The sequence below is a fragment of the Episyrphus balteatus genome, chromosome 2 (assembly GCF_945859705.1).
Source record: "Episyrphus balteatus chromosome 2, idEpiBalt1.1, whole genome shotgun sequence".
Lineage (NCBI taxonomy): Eukaryota > Metazoa > Arthropoda > Insecta > Diptera > Syrphidae > Episyrphus > Episyrphus balteatus.
In genome coordinates, this window is record NC_079135.1 from 5,007,803 (window position 1) to 5,029,678 (window position 21,876).

The following is a 21,876-nucleotide window of genomic DNA, read 5'->3' on the forward strand; positions in this document are numbered from 1 at the left end:
TTCATAAACCGTAATACATATTGACATTTCCTTTTATAATTTGAAATCATAATAAATTCGGCCAAAAAAAATTGAAAATAAATGCATTTTATATTACGACCAAGTTTAAAAAACGACATGTTAAAATTTTTTCAAAAATCTGAGTTCAATTACCATTCTTTCTGAAATGGATTTCCCATATATTTTTTTCCTTGAATTTCCTAGACAATCTTTTGGCATCAGTTAATTTATAAAATTTAAGAAAAAATTTTAAAAAAAATTTGTTTTTGTTCACAAAAATCTTCAATTAAATTTAAAAAATCAAAACGGCAACACCGGCAATTTTTAATCTATAGACTTTAAAGTATTTTTAATTACCGACGTTTGAAAAAAAAGATCATCAAAATCTAAGCTGTTCGGCCGGGTTCCCTAATATTGCCAATTTTTGAGCTTTAGTTACTCCACTATAAACAGAACATTCTTTATAGAGTAGAATTACTTCTCTTTAGCTTCTTTAACATTGTTGCCGCCAGCAGTAACAAAAGGAATTATCCTTTTAAAGCGGAATCTCTTATAAAGGACCACGATTTTAATTTTAAATTTAACTTAAATTTGTACTTGTTGTTTCATAGGTTTTTTCAATATTGAGTTTTTGTTTTCAAAATATTTGCTATAAAATTATTACTACACAAATTTCTTCTGAATTAAGAACCTTTAATTTTTCTTAATTAAAATAAATATTACATTGCCTATGGGATTGGATCTTAATATTATAAATATTGGAATACTTGGAACTCAAGAGCTATCGAAACAAACATTTTTCTAGATATTTGTAATTTTTCTTAAACTTTTATTATTATTTAACTTATAAATTTAATAACAATTTAACTAACATTCAAAATATATTTCTTCTCTTTCCAGGTAAGTTCCAACACTCGATCGAACACACAAATTCTCAATCACAACCAAAAGGTTAGTAAGTAGCCATATCAGATTTAACTGCAAAATACTAATTTCCTCTTGGAATATAAATAACCCCTCATGAGTTTCACCATCATCCATATAAACACTATTCAGAGAGCAGAGCAATTATCTATTATCTCAAGTTATTTATTGCCTCAGATGCAAAGTAATTGTATCGATTTATTTAGCCTATTAATAGGTTAGGTGCTCCAACTCGAACACACCGAGTATAACAACGACAACGACATCAACTACAGACAACACCCCTTATTTGCTTTTCGAGTTGGTTAATTAAAATAAATAATTCTCAATCATATGTCATAGAACACAAATGGGCGTTTTAAGTGTCAAAGCTTTGGACTATTTATCACGTTTAGGTATGGTAAGATAGGAAAATCCAACATATTCATATACTTGTTGTTTGGAATTTTCTTCAATACCGGTACCGGAACCCCCTCCTCACACTCTTCGATCTAATAGCAGTTGAACACATTTTACTTAAGCATGACATTTACCATCAGTCTGACGACGACGATGATGACGACAACGTTCCCCTTGCACTAATTCTTCATCCCCCTCCCCCCTTCACCAACAAAAAGACTTTATCTATGAGTGTTGACTAAAAACGAGGGAGTGCAGACGGATCTTTGAAAAAAGATATTCTTTATAGTCTGTTAGATAGATATCTGCAATTATTTTTAACGATGATGTTTTGCCAGTGTGTACTGAGTGTACAATCAAGCTTACCGTACCTACCTATACGCTAGAGACAACAACAAAAAAAAACGTGTATCTTACAGATGCAACGAATTTATAAAACAGGGATGGATTTTTTTTCCACGTTCTTCTTTTTCTTGTTTAGGTAATTATTCAATGTTTGTGTTATTTCATATTTTTTTCTGTAATGAAAGAAAATTATAGATTGGCAAAATGAATTATTCGTGCTTACCAGGTTTAACAGAAAATGACAGAAAAAAAAAATTAAAGATGAGTTTTTATTAATAAGTCAGGCAAGGCAAAGGCAAGGCTGGCGCATGTTATGTGATGAATTTCTGATTGGGATTTTTTTTTTTTTTCATTTTTCTGAAAATTAAAAATTTTTATTATGTATGTACGACATAGTAATAAGTTAATGCACCTAACGAGATATTTTAATTATTTTCAAATAAACTATCTTTCAATGAAATTATAATAATTAATTTGAACTTTGTTTGCGGTTTAAAATGATAAAGTAGATAAGTTATTTTTAATAAACATTACTCTCGAAATCTTCATTAGTAAAAGAGGTTTAAGGGTTGAAAATGTGTGTGTTTTAAAATTATAATCAACAATTCCAAGCAATATTCAACATAAAATAACTGATAATAGATAAAATTGATTTCTTAAAAAAAAAGTACGTATTCGCCTCAGTGACCCATTTATTTGGAATTGATAATTTAATGTTTAATATATAAACTTTTACAATATTTTGTGTTGCCAACAGCAGAAAACAATCTAATATTTTGATTCGCTTATTGATAAAACATATAACAGCTTTAAAGGGATAAAATGGCTCCGTAGAATAACTTTTTGGCTATCCCAAACATCGGCTTATTTTTTTATTTATTTATTTATTTATTTATTTATTTATTTATTTATTTATTTATTTATTTATTTATTTATTTATTTATTTATTTTTTTATTTATTTATTTATTTATTTATTCATCTACGGATATAAATCTTACAGATTACCTACAATTTTGAAATAAAAATATAATTAAATACTTAAAGCTAATTTATAATATGCTTTGCAATTTGATTTTAATTTCACATCTGTTTATAGAAAAATCAAGTTCATCACATATAGTGTTGAAAAATTTTATGCATCTAGAAAATGGTTCGTTGCAACCATAATTACATCTACATATGTTTAGGATTGTTAAAAAAATGACGAAGACGCATCCTCTCTCCGGAATATAGATTTCAAAATTATAAATAATTTGTGGGCATTTGATACGGTATGAAAATACATTATGGACAAACAGTACACACTGAACATTACGCCTTTTTTGTAAAGAATGAAGTCCAATCAAAGCACATCTTGACGGATATGAAGGAGTATCTATTCTCCATTTCAGTTGCCTAACTACAAATCTTGTGAAAGCCTTTTGAACTCTTTCAATACGAGTTATCCCAATGGAAGTAGAAGGACACCAAACAATTGACCAATACTCAAGGATCGGACGAACTAATGACATGTACACTGATTTCAGAGCATAAGGGTTAGAAAACTTGCTGCAGTTTCGCTTGACGAAACCAAGAATTGAATTAGCCCTTGCAATTACATAATCTATATTTAACGAAAAAGACAACTTCGGATCAAAAATGACTCCAAGATCACGAATCTCAGATTTGCGATCAGGAATCTGGTTGAACATATGGTAGTTGTGGATCATTGGAACTAAAATACGATGTGCCGTAAACACATTACATTTTGTGATATTTAATGGAAGGATATTCCTATCACACCAATCAGATAAAACATTTTGAAGATTTTGCTGATCAATTCTATTTTTGATACAAAGAAAAATTTTCATGTCATCAGCATACATCAAACATGATGCATTTTTTAGAAGAGATAGGATATCATTAACAAATATATTGAAAAGAAGTGGTCCCAGATGGCTACCTTGTGGAACTCCTGATGAAGCTTGTATGATATTAGAGAAGAATTTCCCCAATTTTACACATTGTGTTCTTTTATAAAGGTAGCTGGAAATCCACGAATGCCAAAAGCTCGAAGTTTAGCTAGAAGAATTTCATGACAAATAGAATCAAATGCTTTTATAAAGTCTGTGTAGATAGTATCTACTTGATAACCTGATTCTAATGAATCGACGACATATTTACAATAAAGCATGAGATCAAATATGCTCTTTTATACTAAAATACAAACGGTCTTTTACTATAAGCTCAAATAATTTAGGTATTGCAGAGAGCTTAGTTATACCACGGTAATTTGTTACAAGATGTTTTGGACCAGCTTTGTAAATAGGACTTATATATGAGAACTTCAACTCATCAAGAAATTCGCCAGTATTGAGAGATTTATTAAAAATTATTAGTAGTGGGAACACTAATGTGAATTGACATTGCTTCAGAACTAGAGATGGAATTCCATCTGGACCAGGATTTAAGCTAGATTTTAATTTTGAGATACCATTAAGAATGTCAGACTCAAAGGGATGAAGTTTTGAGATATTAGCATTGTTAATGCATACATTTTCTGTTTGATGAAGCTTTAAGTCGGAATGTTGAACATAAACCGTCTTAAAAAATTTTGAGAAAAGTTCACATGAACTCTGTAAATCAGAAGAAATAATACCATCAAATTCCAATTGTTAAGAAAATCATATTCTTTATTCTTCTTTTACGAAATTGGCAGAAAAGCTTTCTGTTAGCTTCTGAATTTGATTTTCTAAATTTGTTAAAAGCTTTATTTTTAACATTTTTTAAATTAACCAATCGTTTATTAGACCAAGGTGTTTTAAATGATTTCAAACATTTCCTTTTTGGAACATATTGTCTTAAGCCAACCGAAAAAATATTTATAAATTTTTCGTACGCACCTTGAAGTGATAAACCGGAAAGACTTTTTGTTCATCTCTTTTTCACTTTACATTGAACATTAAATAAATAGGTAATTTGTTGTACGACAACTCATGAAAGGGCAAGGCCAATTGGCTCAACCAAAATTGTTTCCGTTTAATAAATTTGCAAAAATTGAAGGGACCTACAATTTACCGTCGAGTTTGATCGGATAACAGAGATGCTTTTTTTCATAGTTAGTTTTTAAGACTTTTTCAATTTCTCGCTAGAAGTAGTGTCCCTTAAAAATATATTTTAATGGTAGAGACTGGGATTCGAACCCAGAACTCTGGCGTGAAAGTCCATCGAATTTACCATTGCGCCACGGGTTACTACTTTATAAGACGTAGTAGTTCTGTGTCCCAAATTTCTAGTCCTTAAAAAGTTTTCATTTCTTTAACTTTTGATTTGAAAATCTTTCTAAGACATCAATTCTGTTGAAATTACTCTTTTTTTTTTTGGCACCCTAACAGATTCCAGGCTTTCCAAAGTTCTTCCTACCTACATTTTCTGTCCAAAAATTCATTTATTCAATTATATTAATACGTCTGCTAAAGTTTTCCCCAATAAATTGATAAAACTCGTATATTGAACTTCGATTAACACACTGTCACCTGCCATAATGAAATGCACTGCCAAAAATATTTTCCGAATTCCATTTTTATTCCTAATCCCCCCACTTCTTCAACTTTAACTCACATTTTAAGGCTTAAAACCTCATCTCATAAATATCATACATGTGTACACTTACTCACACGTTATATTATATACGAAATAGCAGTGAGGTGGCATAAAATGATTTATTCCCCACACCCCTGCTGATTTCACCATTTTCTCCCCCAAAACCAATTAAATCCGATTATTGTGTCCCCCAAAATATATAAGTAAGTAAAAGAAGAAGTCAAAGAAAGTCGACAACATATTTTCTTAAACTTAAATTCGTATCCAGCCCATAATTATTATTCTACAGATGTCGCCACCAGCTACACCACGCATATTATAATAGGATTCAGCTCTTTCAAGATGAAAAAGATGTGGAAAAAGAGAAGTGATGTAAAGAACAAAATAATATAAGTTAGAAAAATAAATATATGTGTGGGTAGGCATTTTATTTTCGGTTTGTGTGCCTTTGCTTTTACCGTTACCCTCGAGATGTCGGCACATATAAATGCCAAAGAAGATATGACATAAGGGCAAGGATATAAATAAATTTCGAGCACGGCTCCATTTTGCAGTGTTCCATATCACTGCGTTTAAAGGGTGTTCTTTTTTTGCTTCTTTTGCTTTTTTTTTGTTTTCTCCCCTTAAGCGAAGGATATGTTTTTTTTTTCCACCTTCTTCATTCACATTAATTTGGTTCGGTGTTTTTTTATGCTTCTGTCATCTTTTTTTTTTAAACATACTCTACGGTGACAGTTAAAAACCCATTCCATGATGGGGGCGAAGCCCGAAACAAGCGAAAGAACATAAGTCAAAATAGGTGCAGAAAAATGACATGTGTATTCTGCTGCGTTGCTGCACGTGGGTTTGGTTGTTTGTTTGTGGAACTGTTGAGTTTATGTGATGCCTCTAGAGCGAGCGCCCTGAGATATCATGTGAATTCAGAAAACCAAAAAAAAAGAACTTGAGAGGATTTAAATTTGTTTTTTTTTTTTTGGTTGGTTTTGTAGCCATTGGGTTAATGAAAAAAGGAAGAAGACAACAAAAAATACGGAACCAAATTGTAGAAGGAGAAAATTCTGAAAAATGTTTTCGTTGCTGTTTTTTTTTTTTTTCTTCTTTTTTTTTTTTTTTGTAGGTATCCTTTGTTACTCTAAGGATTGTGTTTTATTAGAGTGGACGTGGTTTTTTATGAATTTTTAAGTCTTGACGTAGGTTTATGGGCGTTGAAGGGTTTTTAGATGTGTTTGTTATTTGTTTTTTTCTTTTATGAGAAGATTGAAAAGTTTTAATGGGTTTATTTTACATCACCAAGTGTGCGGACACGAAACTGACACAATAATTATACTTACCCACATGTGGGTGTATGCTGCCTTAAGGTGACCCAACCTAACATATTTGGTGTTATACACCAGTGGCCAAATTGGCTTAAAGGATTCGTTAGGTAATTCTTTACGTAACGTTATCTCTACACTGTGATTGAATGTCTAACGAAATTTAGAGGAAATTTGTGATTTTTAGATTTTGTTAGATAACAGGACATCAAGAACGGTTGGTTTTCGAATAATTTAAAGTAAGATTTAAGTTCTTAAAAAGACAGGACTTGGTTCACGATTTTATTTGATCTTGATCTTCTAATTAGCCTATTAAAAGTTGAAAAGATTTAACAAAAATGCCTGATAATTGATTACACACTCGGAAGACATCTTTGGTGTTAAATACACAACAGTTGTATAGTGTTAAAAAACGAGTATTTAAAAAAAAAACCTTTTAAAACTTAGTTTCAAACGGATTTAATTATATAACAAAGAAAACCATGCCATCATGAGTTAAAAATAGTTATTTTTAAACTTAAAAAGAAAAAAAGCTAAATTTTTAGCACAAAATTTAGTCAATTTTAGATTTCAAATAAAATTAGTAAAATCTTTATCAGTAAAAAAAGTTATTTCAAACCCGATTTCACATCCGTAATGAAATTGGTTACATTGAAACCAGGAAAACAGGTTATTTAAAACCTTGATTTCACATTCGAAATATCATTGGTTTAATATTACCAGTAAAATAAGTTCATTTTAATCAGTATTACATTTGTGATAAAATTTGTAGATTTATAGCCATCAAAATAAGTTATTTAATTACATACCAATTTGATGAAAGGTTTCTTTATAACCTATCAAAGCAGTTAATTTAAAGCCAGTTTAGAACTGGATGGTTAAAATTGGTTTTAAATTAGCCAGAAAATCGAAAATAAGTTAATTATTCATTTGTAAAAAATGAATGAAAAACGTTTTTAGAGCCAATTTTAAGCCTAGTTTTTGAAAACATCGAGAAAAATGCATACAAAATTATCAAAAATGAGATTTGAGTTTATTTTAGGGTTTGTTTTAATCGAAAAATTACCATCAGTTACAAAATGACCAATTTGAAACCATTTTATGACTGCCGATATTCCAAGTTATATTTTTACCTAGTGAATTTGCCTACTGAGGTTGCTTATGGAATTTTGATACATATTTAATAAATTTCTAAAAATTTTAACTCAAACCCGTTTCCGTAGATGTATTGAGCACTTTTGTGAAGGTATTGACATTTTTTTGTAAGGTTGGTATTAATTAACAAACGTAAAGGTCACATCCAATGATACGAACCCAGACCTCTAGCGTACTACTATGAAGTCTGAAACTCCAAAACTGCAGAGAATTTGATACCGGAAATATGTAGATTCTCGCTGGTCCTGAGGAAGTTGAAAGTTTTTCTTATTCGCAACCACCTAGGACTTAAAATTCGCCAAAAATTTATATCGAAAATTATGATATCTCGCCGCTGTTTCACGCTGAAAACATAACTTTCTAACTGTCGGTTTTACAAAAGTCTCTCAGAATATCCTTAATTATGAGACTATTTTAATCATTTCTTCTTCTTTCCGAAACTTCTTAAAATAGTACCTCTTCCTTTATGGTCTTTTATTCCAACCTAAAAACAGAGGTCCCTTAACAAATTCCCCATCGTGCATCGTAAGTCTTTGTCTTCGTCTATGTCTCAAAGCCCCCGCGTTGTCTTCCTTCGAGAAGAAGAAAAAAACTTTTTACCAAAGCATCCTCCTCCGAAAAAGGTAATTACACTTTAAAGAGAGTATTTTCATAACAGATAATTAAAATGGACGCAAATATTATATATAGATGAATCTGTTATCTTTATATTTTAGTATGCGAGTATGAGTAGATATGCCCTCTGTTTGGTCGCAATGAGCATATCTAATAACAATAATTATTTCTGCACCACAAAACTTTTCCCTTTGAATGTTGTATGGAATAGATATCCAGAGTCTCAGAGAATTTCTCCTCGTCCTCTTATCTATAAAATCCCTGTGTGCCTTTGCTTTTTTGCTATTTTTAGAAAAGTTTTCTCTACTCTGTCTATTGTTGTATTGTTCTGTGCAATGTTCCAACTAAAAAGTTTTGTATATAGCCTCAAGGCGCGAATCAGTCGGCATATTATAAAAAGGGCCGGGGTAGATGATGGCATATCCTTATCAAACCTTTAACGTTCCAAAGCAAAAAAAAAAATGCATTTACAAAAGTTTTATACTCTTTTTCGGTTTCTCTTTTGGTTCTGGTATGTTTGTCTGTCTGTCTGACTGTCTGTATGTCTGTATACACATAATTCATTATGCAACCGCACACGAGATATGGCGGCGTTGATTTTTAAATACAACTTTTGTAGCGCAGGAATAGCGGATAGGTATGTTGACTTTTATTTGCGCCTCACGAAATGCAAACATTCGCAGCAGACAGACAAACAGACAGACGCATCATAAGGCCGAGACATGCAGAATGAGAAAGGGCGTAAAAGGAAAAGCAAAACGCTCCAGAAATCGTGCCAAATGGCGGACGAGCGCGCGCGAACCGTTATTTGTGTATTTTATTGCATTCACCAGTTCTCATACGCATAGAAATGAATGATGACACTGCTTCTGCCAGATGATGTTGATCGTAACAGTAATAATACGAAAATACAACAACAACAAAAAGTTTTGGGGAGGGGGGGAAAGAAAAGGGGAAATACTCTGAATGTGATATGATTTTTAATGATGTAATTAAGTGTGCTCTAGAACGGAGGTTGCCAGCGTGCATCATGTGTCCAGATGATGACAAATTAACCTGGAACCGAGTTGGGAGAGGCAAAAGGAGTGACAGAAAGGAAGAAGGGAGAGAAGCATGAAGAACGCCAACGAAGCGAGTCCACTTGGAAATAGTAATCCGATTAGTTTGTCACACAGTAAAAAAGGTGCAGTGGTATGCTGTGTGTTGGTTTTGGGGAGGGGGGGGAAAGGTGGATGCGGCTTCTGGAGTGATGGGGTTGGGCGTGTATGTATTCAAGCTGATAGAGAAGCTTTATTTTTGTTCGACAAAGTTCTTTTCTGCAATTTATATTTAATACTTATGGCAACACCCAGAAAAGCGGAAAGAGAGAGATAGAGAGTGAGAGAAAAAGAGATATCAGAGTAAAAGTTAATGACCGTCCAAGTATCCCGGTCTCAGTAGAGTAGAGTACAATACAGTACCTATTTACCAATTTGACTTTGTCCGTTCGTCGTTCGTTGTTGTCGTCGTCGTAGTCCGTTGACTTTGCAATCATGTTGTTTGCTATTTCTGCTACTGGAACTGCTGCTTCTACTGTTTGTGCGAAGTCAATTAAGAAGAATTATTAATATTATGCTTTGTGTCGCTCTCTCTCGTATCTATTCAGGAAAGATTGGTTATAAAGCAGGCAAACATAAACCTACTTTCAAAGAAAATTATTATAAAGAAGCAAGAGTGTAATGAGAAGACTTTGTTATCTCGGGACTATGTTTTTTCATTAAAAGCCAGCGATATGTTTGGAAATGTCATTTATTTTTATCTAATTATTATCAAGACAGAAGGAGAGAATAGGTATTAATTTTTTTTAGAAATCAATTTATAGTGACGTTCCCTAGAGTGAAATAGGGTTTGGGAATTGAAGATTGAATTTATTTGATATTCGCAATTAACTTTTACGTTGTTAGGTAGCACTGGAATGATGTTAGAAGAGCATTGCAGCAGTGTCCCATACAGGAATCTATGCATTTCAGAAAAAAAAATCGGTTATTTTTTTAATTGTTAGGTTTTTTTTTCACTAAGCCCGTTTCAAAAATGAAGATTTTTTGATTTAAGAAGTTCGAAGACTTTTTAATCTATGAAATTCGTTTGAAAAGTGAGGATTTTTTGGTTAAAGCCTTTCGAAGACTTTTTACTTCATAAAGTATGTTTCAAAAATGAAGATGTTTTGTTTCAAGAAGTCCGTTTCCAAAACGAAGACTTTTTGCTTCATGAGATCCGTTTCAAAAATGAGAATATTTTGGTTGAAGCAGTCTGTTTCCAAAATGAAGACCTTTTGCTTCATAAAATCCATTTAAAAAATGATGATGTTTTGCTTCAAGAAGTCCGTTTCCAAAATTAAGACTTTTTGCTTCATAAAATCGATTTCAAAAATGATGATGTTTTGCTTCAAGAAGTCCGTTTCCAAAATGAAGACTTTTTGCTTCATGAAATCTGTTTCAAAAATGAGAATATTTTGGTTAAAGAAGTCTGTTTCCAAAATGAAGACTTTTTGCTTCATAAAATCCATTTCAAAAATGATGATGTTTTGCTTCAAGAAGTCCGTTTCCAAAATGAAGACTTTTTGCTTCATGAAATCTGTTTCAAAAATGAGAATATTTTGGTTAAAGAAGTCTGTTTCCAAAATGAAGACATTTTATCTTCATGAAATCTGTTTCAAAAATGAGAATATTTTGGTTAAAGAAGTCTGTTTCCAAAATGAAGACATTTTGCTTCATAAAATCTGTTTAAAAAATGAGAATATTTTGGTTAAAGAAGCCTGTTTCCAAAATGAAGACTTTTTGCTTCATAAAATCCATTTAAAAAATGATGATGTTTTGTTTCAAGAAGTCTGTTTCCAAAATGAAGACTTTTTTCTTCATGAAATCTGCTTCAAAAATGAGATTATTTTGGTTAAAGAAGCCTGTTTCCAAAATGAAGACTTTTTGCTTCATAAAATCCATTTAAAAAATGATGATGTTTTGTTTCAAGAAGTCTGTTTCCAAAATGAAGACTTTTTTCTTCATGAAATCTGCTTCAAAAATGAGATTATTTTGGTGAAAGAAGCCTGTTTCCAAAATGAAGACTTTTTGCTTCATAAAATCCATTTAAAAAATGATGATGTTTTGTTTCAAGAAGTCTCTTTCCAAAATGAAGACTTTTTTCTTCATGAAATCTGCTTCAAAAATGAGATTATTTTGGTGAAAGAAGCCTGTTTCCAAAATGAAGACTTTTTGCTTCATAAAATCCATTTAAAAAATGATGATGTTTTGTTTCAAGAAGTCTGTTTCCAAAATGAAGACTTTTTTCTTCATGAAATCTGCTTCAAAAATGAGATTATTTTGGTTAAAGAAGCCTGTTTCCAAAATGAAGACTTTTTGCTTCATAAAATCCATTTAAAAAATGATGATGTTTTGTTTCAAGAAGTCTGTTTCCAAAATGAAGACTTTTTTCTTCATGAAATCTGCTTCAAAAATGAGATTATTTTGGTGAAAGAAGCCTGTTTCCAAAATGAAGACTTTTTGCTTCATAAAATCCATTTAAAAAATGATGATGTTTTGTTTCAAGAAGTCTGTTTCCAAAATGAAGACTTTTTTCTTCATGAAATCTGCTTCAAAAATGAGATTATTTTGGTGAAAGAAGCCTGTTTCCAAAATGAAGACTTTTTGCTTCATAAAATCCATTTAAAAAATGATGATGTTTTGTTTCAAGAAGTCTGTTTCCAAAATGAAGACTTTTTTCTTCATGAAATCTGCTTCAAAAATGAGATTATTTTGGTTAAAGAAGCCTGTTTCCAAAATGAAGACTTTTTGCTTCATAAAATCCATTTAAAAAATGATGATGTTTTGTTTCAAGAAGTCTGTTTCCAAAATGAAGACTTTTTTCTTCATGAAATCTGCTTCAAAAATGAGATTATTTTGGTGAAAGAAGCCTGTTTCCAAAATGAAGACTTTTTGCTTCATAAAATCCATTTAAAAAATGATGATGTTTTGTTTCAAGAAGTCTCTTTCCAAAATGAAGACTTTTTTCTTCATGAAATCTGCTTCAAAAATGAGATTATTTTGGTTAAAGAAGCCTGTTTCCAAAATGAAGACTTTTTGCTTCATAAAATCCATTTAAAAAATGATGATGTTTTGTTTCAAGAAGTCTGTTTCCAAAATGAAGACTTTTTTCTTCATGAAATCTGCTTCAAAAATGAGATTATTTTGGTGAAAGAAGCCTGTTTCCAAAATGAAGACTTTTTGCTTCATAAAATCCATTTAAAAAATGATGATGTTTTGTTTCAAGAAGTCTCTTTCCAAAATGAAGACTTTTTTCTTCATGAAATCTGCTTCAAAAATGAGAATATTTTGGTTAAAGAAGCCTGTTTCCAAAATGAAGACTTTTTGCTTCATAAAATCCATTTCAAAAATGATGATGTTTTGTTTCAAGAAGTCTGTTTCCAAAATGAAGACTTTTTTCTTCATGAAATCTGCTTCAAAAATGAGAATATTTTGGTTAAAGAAGCCTGTTTCCAAAATGAAGACTTTTTGCTTCATAAAATCCATTTCAAAAATGATGATGTTTTGTTTCAAGAAGTCTGTTTCCAAAATGAAGACTTTTTTCTTCATGAAATCTGCTTCAAAAATGAGATTATTTTGGTTAAAGAAGCCTGTTTCCAAAATGAAGACTTTTTGCTTCATAAAATCTGTTTCAAAAATGAGAATATTTTGGTTAAAGAAGTCTGTTTCCAAAATGAAGACTTTTTGCTTCATAAAATCCATCTTAAAAATGAAGATGTTTTGCTTCAAGAAGTCCGTTTCCAAAATGAAGACTTTTTTCTTCATAAAATCCATTTCAAAAATGATGATGTTTTGTTTCAAGAAGTCTGTTTCCAAAATGAAGACTTTTTTCTTCATGAAATCTGCTTCAAAAATGAGATTATTTTGGTTAAAGAAGCCTGTTTCCAAAATGAAGACTTTTTGCTTCATAAAATCTGTTTCAAAAATGATGATGTTTTGTTTCAAGAAGTCTGTTTCCAAAATGAAGACTTTTTTCTTCATGAAATCTGCTTCAAAAATGAGATTATTTTGGTGAAAGAAGCCTGTTTCCAAAATGAAGACTTTTTGCTTCATAAAATCCATTTAAAAAATGATGATGTTTTGTTTCAAGAAGTCTCTTTCCAAAATGAAGACTTTTTTCTTCATGAAATCTGCTTCAAAAATGAGATTATTTTGGTGAAAGAAGCCTGTTTCCAAAATGAAGACTTTTTGCTTCATAAAATCCATTTAAAAAATGATGATGTTTTGTTTCAAGAAGTCTGTTTCCAAAATGAAGACTTTTTTCTTCATGAAATCTGCTTCAAAAATGAGAATATTTTGGTTAAAGAAGCCTGTTTCCAAAATGAAGACTTTTTGCTTCATAAAATCTGTTTCAAAAATGAGAATATTTTGGTTAAAGAAGTCTGTTTCCAAAATGAAGACTTTTTGCTTCATAAAATCCATCTTAAAAATGAAGATGTTTTGCTTCAAGAAGTCCGTTTCCAAAATGAAGACTTTTTTCTTCATGAAATCTGCTTCAAAAATGAGAATATTTTGGTTAAAGAAGCCTGTTTCCAAAATGAAGACTTCTTTCTTCATAAAATCCATTTAAAAAATGATGATGTTTTGCTTCAAGAAGTCCGTTTTCAAAATGAAGACTTTTTGCTTCATGAAATCTATTTCAAAAATGAGAATATTTTGGTTAAAGAAGCCTGTTTCCAAAATGAAGACTTTTTTCTTCATGAAATCTGCTTCAAAAATGAGAATATTTTGTTTAAAGAAGTCTATTTCCAAAATGAAGACTTTTTGCTTCATAAAATCCATTTAAAAAATGATGATGTTTTGCTTCAAGAAGTCCGTTTCCAAAATGAAGACTTTTTGCTTCATAAAATCCATCTTAAAAATGAAGATGAATATTTTTTGGTTAAAGAAGCCTGCAAACTGCTTCAAAAATGAAGATTTTTTACTCCATGAAGCTCTTTTCAAAACTAATGTATTTGGGCAGCAAATCACTTGCGAGCACAATACTTAAATATGAGTTAATAACTTCTTAGTGTACATTTCTGTTTGTTTAAAAAAATTGTAAAAAAAATTAGCATTCCACACCCATTGACCTATTACAAAAATGTGCTTTGTCAATCCTTGCCTGTATTCCCATATTTCCAACAATAAATTCCTCAGATTTCCTCAATAATACCTCTACCATCGATAACTACTACTTCTCCAAAACAAAAAACAACAATAATATGAAAATTCGCATGCTTCATCGCGCACTCCAAACCAATCCGCAATAGGTATCCAATCATCAAGTCAATCACCTTAAATCGACTGTGTGTAATCTGCATAAGACTTTGTGCAATACACAAAAGATACACACAAATCACTATTTATTGGTGCCCAGTATACTAAACCCCCCCCCCCCCCCCTCTTAACTGTCTTTCCCTTTTGTAAAATTTTTCATGCGCCGACAACAATGGTATTTGGGCCATAAAGTCGCGTCAAAAACAAATTTAGCTTTGACCTAGCGTCGAAGCGGTAAAGAAACGAATGAAAGATACACAAAAGATACAAAAGAAGAGGAAAAAAAAAAGAAATACCTCAAATGCAATTTCTAAAAAAAAAATTCTTCCACGTTTCGCCAATAAATGCGAAAATAAATTCATCGAAATTCGCCAAACAAGATATACCTTACCTCTACTCTTTTGGCTTAAATCTCTCATGGGATTTTTTTGTTGTTGTTTGCTTCATCCTATCCGCCGGATCCGCTTCGTAATCGTTTTTTTTTCTGACTTATTTTTTTTTTCTGAAGAGGTGAAACGTCGACGACTTGTGGTTTCATATCTTAATCCCGCATGTTTATGTTCTCATTCTCAAGAAGAAGCCTCAGAGGGAGGATGAATGCGACGAGATGAAGGGGTCTCGCTGTCGTCGGTCGATGCCCAAACCCATCATCACTCAAACGACACAACATCATCATCATCATCATCATCGACTTCGACATCTTTGTTGATTTTTTTTTTTCGTTTTTTGTTGTTGTATGGTTTTTTTTTTCTCAGGTATTCGGAATACTTTCTCATGTCAAAAAGAAAGTATCGGCTGTGTGCGCCTCATCATTTGCCAAAGGGGGTGACCTCTTCGAATAATTTTACACGATATTGTGTGACTTCATTGAAGTAGGTTGTGTGCGGATAAAGATAGATACTTTTGTATCTTCGATTGGTTTTGTGTACATAAAAAAATAGGCAAAGTAAAGATTTTTCAACAAATCCAAACAAAAGAAAAAAAAAACACAGAAACTGAATAAAAATAAGGACAAAGAAAGATTACAAACAAAAAACCAGAGAGTCTCAAAGTCACATTGGGTCTTTCAACCTTCGGCTTCGACTACGACGAATGTTAGGATAGGCAGCAAAGTCAACTAACTGAAATGGCAAAGAAATGAAGATACTTTTTTTTTTTCCTTACTTTTTTTCTATGTCAGATGACGACGAGATATTTGCGGTCGACAGGTCGTGTGAAATTCATCATTTCGAAAGAGATGAGAATTACTTTTCGACATTTTCTTTTAGGTTCTTCTGTCATCTCTCAAAAAGTCATCATCAAGTATTCGAGATGTGTGTGTAGGAAGGATCTCTTGAGAATTTAGCCCAATACTTGTTTCAATTCTCAAAAGGCATTTTTAAAGCTCATAGTCTCGAGATATGTAGGTTTTTTATTTTGATGAAGAATTCGAAAGAGTCGATGAATTTAACTTTTAAAGCCTTTTCTTCTCCTGTGATAGTACATATAGAAATTTTGATCCTTTTCAAAATTCAAGTTTTTGTATGTTATGTTATGTAAAACTTCAAAAGCCTTTTATCCCTTCAATGGTATTAATGTAGGTATTTTCTCTACTATACCTTCAGGGATTTCTATATCATGACACATTTATAATCGGTTTGACTTCGGAATGACATTTCTCTACTGCTAACAATAACAACAACAAAAACTACTATACAACTGTCGGCAATATAAAGAGATACCATCAAATATACATAAATTTATGCATAAGTCGGCTTTTAGATATATAATTTAGGGAATATGCTTTGGGCTTCCTTCAATATTTTAATTGATGGTTAATCAGTGGGTTTTGAGATATACGAGTAAGAGTATATTTCTTTTGATATTTAATTTGTGGAAGGATTAGTTAATTGATAAGTTTCTAGCTTTAAGATATTTCGAAATCAGATTAACTTAAGCCCCAAAAGCTTTCAAAAATTATATTTAGAAATTAAAAAGGAAAAACTTAAATATTTTAAAGTTCTGATAAAGTCATGCTGGAAACAAAATTGGAACATTGGAAGACCTTTTTTGACAATCGACGCTGACTTAATAAGGGTAAAGTAAAACAAGTCCTAAAATTCGTTTCAACCTAGTCTTCAAGTTGTTGCTGATAGGGCGAGACTTACAGCAAAAAATTGATGGCAAATAGCATTGAAATTTTTCAACTTACAAAATTGAAAATAATTTGGTTACCTTTTTAAAAGTTCTACGTCTAGGTTATTCTCTCGTAGAAATAGGTTGAATTTAGTATTGTTTAGATTTTCAATACCCAAAGTGCGTAAAGAACCGTAATGACAGTGAACTTTCAGTCAAAGAAATAGAAAAATCACTCAATTTTGTCACTGTATAGTATGGTTTGTTTATACTATGGAACTTTTTATTTTTCATCAACTATAGAAGACTGGATGCTACTGACACAAAGATTTAGCACTTCAAAGCAGACATTTGCAAAATACTGATATTGTTAGACTAAATTCTGTGAAAGGGTGTTTTTTTGAGGAGTTGAATTATGAGCGACAAACGTTTAATAACAGCTACATAAGTGATTCAGACTTAATACCATAAAAGCAATTACAATAAAGATACCCCAATGAAAATGAATCAAAATGTTTTATTTGCAACAGAAATTAAAAGTCTACGCAATCTATACAAATATTTTAAGTAAAAGGGTGTTTTTTAGGGAAATAAGGAAAACCCGCAGTAACTTCGATAAAATCAATTTTATAAATGTTACACTCATGGACTTTATTAAAAATGTTGTTGGGAATTATAAATATACATAAAATAAGTCTATCCATTTTTTTCATGTGAAAGGGTGTTTTGTTTTTAGGTGTAGACAAAATGTGTGTTTATTGCAAAAATTAAGTACCTATTAATAATGGTATCTACCCTATTCGGACATTTTTTGTTTTTTGGACTAATAACAGAATTGAATCCCTTTAGAAAAAAAAACACCCTTTCAACGAAAATTATTTAATAAAGTATTTTTATTCGTAGTTTTTATCCAAAATGTAGCGTTATTATTTTTTTGTGACTTTTTTTCAATAAATCTAATAGGTCAAGAACGGCTAGCCAATAAATATTGACTGAGGCCTGCATAGTTAAAAACACTTAGCTACAGCGTAGAAAAATTGAGAGAGTCCTAAGAAGTGACTAAGTTTAAGGTGATTTCTAACAACTTTCAATTTGAAATTTGACTAGATGGAAGAGCTTTAATAATAAAAGCCAAGCATAGATTGAAATTTGGTATCTCAAAAATCTGACGTGCTCGTTCAATTTAGACTTCGGATAGGGAGACAGCAAACGAATATTCAACAAAATTAAAAGCTCATTAAATAGATTAGCTTTTTTTAGGGGTTGGGGTCAAAAATTCTGCCGGGGTCAAAATTCTTTTGTCAAAATTTGGCTTTCAAAATTCTGCTTTACAAAATTCTGCTCTCAAAATTCTGATTTTCAAAATTCTGTAATTAAAAAAAATTAAAAAAAGGGTTTGGAAAATGTTAAAAATCGCGCGCTTTTTAACATTTTCCAAACCATTTTTTAATTTTTTGCAGAATTCTGTAAAATCATCTTCTTGAAAAATGATCTGCTTTGAATGCATATTAATTTTTGTTTTATAAATGAATAAATTTGAAAATATTAAGAAAAGGTTTTTAATACTAAAAATTTCCGAAAATAATTCAAAATTTTTTTAATTTATATCAAATAAAGATGAATATTCAAAAATTTGAATAAGAAAAGGAATATTTTGTATCAAACAACATCGGTTCCTATAATTTATAGAATTTATTTAAAAAAAATCAGTCTATGCATTTTAAAAAATATTTGCGACACTTAAAAAAAAAATTTAGAAAAGTACCAATGTTGAATTATATTAATGAGGTGTATTTTTCTTTAGTCGCATATGCTATAAAAAAAAAAAAAACAGAATTGGGCAGAATTTTTTTGGTTAAGTATAATTATGGCAGAATTTTAAAAAGCAGAATTTTAAAAAGCAGAATTTTGAAAAGCAGAATAGAAAAAAAAACAGAATTTTGAAAAACTGAATTTTCGTTAAAAAAAGCAAAATTTTGACCCGATCCATTTTTTTAGCCCAAATTGAATTAATACCAATTTTTTTCAAAAAGGTCGCTTGGCATTGTTTACATTTCCCGTATCATTTGAATTTTTTCGAATAAAATTTGTCTGTTTAAGCCCTCTTTGGTGTGCTAGATTAAAGCTTTAATTTTTGAAAATTTGGAAATACCACTCAACTCCAAAAATATTACCCATATTAAATGTCCCATATTCTCGTGCGAAACCATACTAAGTATAACCAATTCATGGACCGTCCTACATTATAAAAAGCACACATAATCTCGCATTCGATATATAATACATCATGTTTTATTCCATTTTATTATTATTTTTTGTTGTTTTGTTATTTTGTGTATTATTATGCGAGTGGAACAACAAATCTACACAATAACCATTCATTTTAATTCGCATTTTCTATTCCACTAATTCACATTAAAAATCCTCATAAACTTTATTTTCATATACTATACATACACACATGTGGCAGCTTTATGATGATATGGTTTAGTGTAGTTTAGTTCGGTATGGTATGACCCCATGTGACCATTTAGCTAAAACCATATTTATTGCTTCATTTGATGTCAAAAATTTTATTTTATGTATTTTTTTGGTTTTGGTGTATATTTTATGTATAAATAATAAACCCAATTCAAAAAACATTCATCGCTCTACATGACGTCCCATTAAAATATCCCTCTCTCTCTCGACTTTTTTTTCGAGGACAAGGGCGTCTAATGTATAGAAAGAGGAAGAGGGGGGAGGAATAGAGGATAAAAGTTTATTTTTGTGTGACATATGCTCTATTGCATTAATGAGATCCCCCAAAATCTCCTCTTTTATTATGTTTTTTTTTCTATCCATCGCCAAATTGGGGATATTCATCATCAATAACTAACAAATAGAACCCTCCCTTTCTTCATTGCTTATTTTATATTTCTAAAAGCTAATTGTGATGATGGATTATGGCCTAATCGACTTATGCCAAAATTTTTGTGCGATATTTTCAATGGATTTCTCTCTCTCTTTTGGTCTATGTGAGGGGGTAGAAGGGGAGGGAAAAGACTACTTTATTATTTATATAAAACTTTTTCGACGATATTGGTTATGTTTTTGCTGTTGGAGCTGTTATATGGCAAAAGCAGCAAACTCCTAGTTGGCTTATTTGGAATCTCCTTTATCAAAAAACTTCCCAACAATTCACAGGGTTTTGTGTTGTTTTGGAACAATAATTTTGGTCTTTCGTTGATTTTGGCAAACATTATCGCTCGGGTGGCAGCAGTGTCGGCAATAGCAATGGCGACAACAACGATTTTTTGGTTGACAATGTGTGTGTGTGTTGGTGCTCTTTTTCGAATATAAATTCTAGCCATAAATTTCAGATTATTAGAAAAGTTTTATAGCCTCTTTTCATCTTCCGCATCCTTCCCATATTTACCTCCACCCTATATAACTTAACCTATCCCCGCAACACACTGCATCAAGTTTTTAGCAGCAGTCCCGAGAGCTGAAAAACTGCTGTTGCTCGGTCGTCGGTGGTGATGGTGGTGGTAGTGTGATTGCAGCTGTTTTTGTTGCTCAAACTCAACACTGTTGTTTTGGCCCTGTTTTTTTGGTGTTGTTGTTGTTGTTGTTGTGTCGCCTGCTTGCACCCTCGAATATCCGGTTCGAGAACTTGTTACCAAAAATCTACCCTCATCATCCGGAATTTTATTTTTTTCTCTTCCTCTTGTTGTTGTTGTTATTTGCCTCCTTCACTTTTCCAATAACAAAACTCTTTGCTACTTTGCTTTGGTGTGTACACATATTCAGCAAGGATAGTTTGCCGATTTTCAACAACTATAATAATTTATATCCAGAACCACCACGGCTTGGCTTGATATGGTTCTTCTTTCTTTACCCTACCCCCTCCCAGTTCCTCTCCCTCTGATTCAGTAGTATATCGTCGTAAATAGGACCTTTAATGTGAATAAGAAATAAATTGTTTCAATAATTTTCTCCCAGAGAACTCTGCTTGCAACCTACACGCGTTGAATATATCACAGAAAAGGGGGAGGGGGGGGGGGGCGGTTTAATGTAGAAGGACCGACGAAAACGGTCTTGCGGGCTTATTTTCCGGGAATTGTTTTCAAAATAAATAAATGAACAAAAAAAAAATGAAAAACCTTTTTAATATATTAACAAAGAGTGAAAGAGAAAGAAGAGAAATATAACGGCACCGAAAATTTCGCCTCATACTTCATTAAGACGAATAGGTATTATTTGGTTCGGCTGCAAATGGCGGAACTTTAGCTAATTTTCCTCTTCTTTTAGGAAAGAAGTCGCTTGTTTTTCGTATGTTTCCAATACAAACTTAGTTCTCATTCATCTTCATCATTTGCAGTATGGTGTAGAGTAGCATGAAATTGTACTAGAAGTCCCTTTTTGTTCCATCTTATACCTCCCCCCGTTTATGTATTGGATATTATAAAAAAAAAAGGTCACTCCCGGAGGTGGTTCGACTAATTATTTTGCTGCTTGTTCGCCTCTCACTCTCCCCTTTCTGTCTTTCTTATAAGGTTTTCTTTGCAATTGAAAGAAGTCTTTTCTTATTTTTTTTTTTTTTTTGTGTAAATATTGACAAAGGTCGTTTTGCGATATATTTTATCAATGAAAATGAAGGTAAAGGATGGTTTTTATTAGAAAAAAAGGGAGAATTTCAAAATACTTAGAGAACGGTTTTTATGACCATTTTATGGAAGATATTGTGTTGAATTTCGTTTTATTTTTTGTTTTTTTTTTTGGTAATGTAGGTGGCACATCTGGTTATCATTAAAATTGATGGGATTTTTTGTTTTTGTTTTTTTTTGGAATGAAACGTAGAAGTATGACTTTTATAGAGAGGTATTGGATTTGTTTTGTCTTTAAAATTGGGTTGAAATCGTCATTTTACTCAAAGAAGTTAAAGTCGAAGGGTTTGATTTAGTTAAAGTCAGCATTTTTGTAGCAAAATTTCATTAGATCCTGCTGATGTTTCTGTTACTGCCGGTTCAACAACAACTCAATACACATTCTAAACATTTTCCTATTGAATTTTAGAAGTTTTAAAAAATTGCTTGGAAACTGATATTTT

At 31.3% G+C, this 21,876-nt stretch overlaps 1 protein-coding gene across 15 annotated transcripts in view; it reads left to right on the forward strand.

Moving 5' to 3' along the window:
* The window catches only part of LOC129908683 (protein alan shepard), a 487,297-nt gene that overhangs the window by 244,401 nt on the left and 221,020 nt on the right, over window positions 1-21,876 (forward strand). For 9 of the 15 annotated variants that reach the window (XM_055985360.1, XM_055985362.1, XM_055985364.1 and 6 more), the window contains exon 3: window positions 901-951. The exons of the other annotated variants lie outside the window; for them this stretch is intronic. In XM_055985360.1, the coding sequence (XP_055841335.1) occupies window positions 901-951 (51 nt within the window). The remainder of the gene's footprint in view (window positions 1-900; window positions 952-21,876) is intronic. 15 annotated transcript variants of the gene reach the window in all.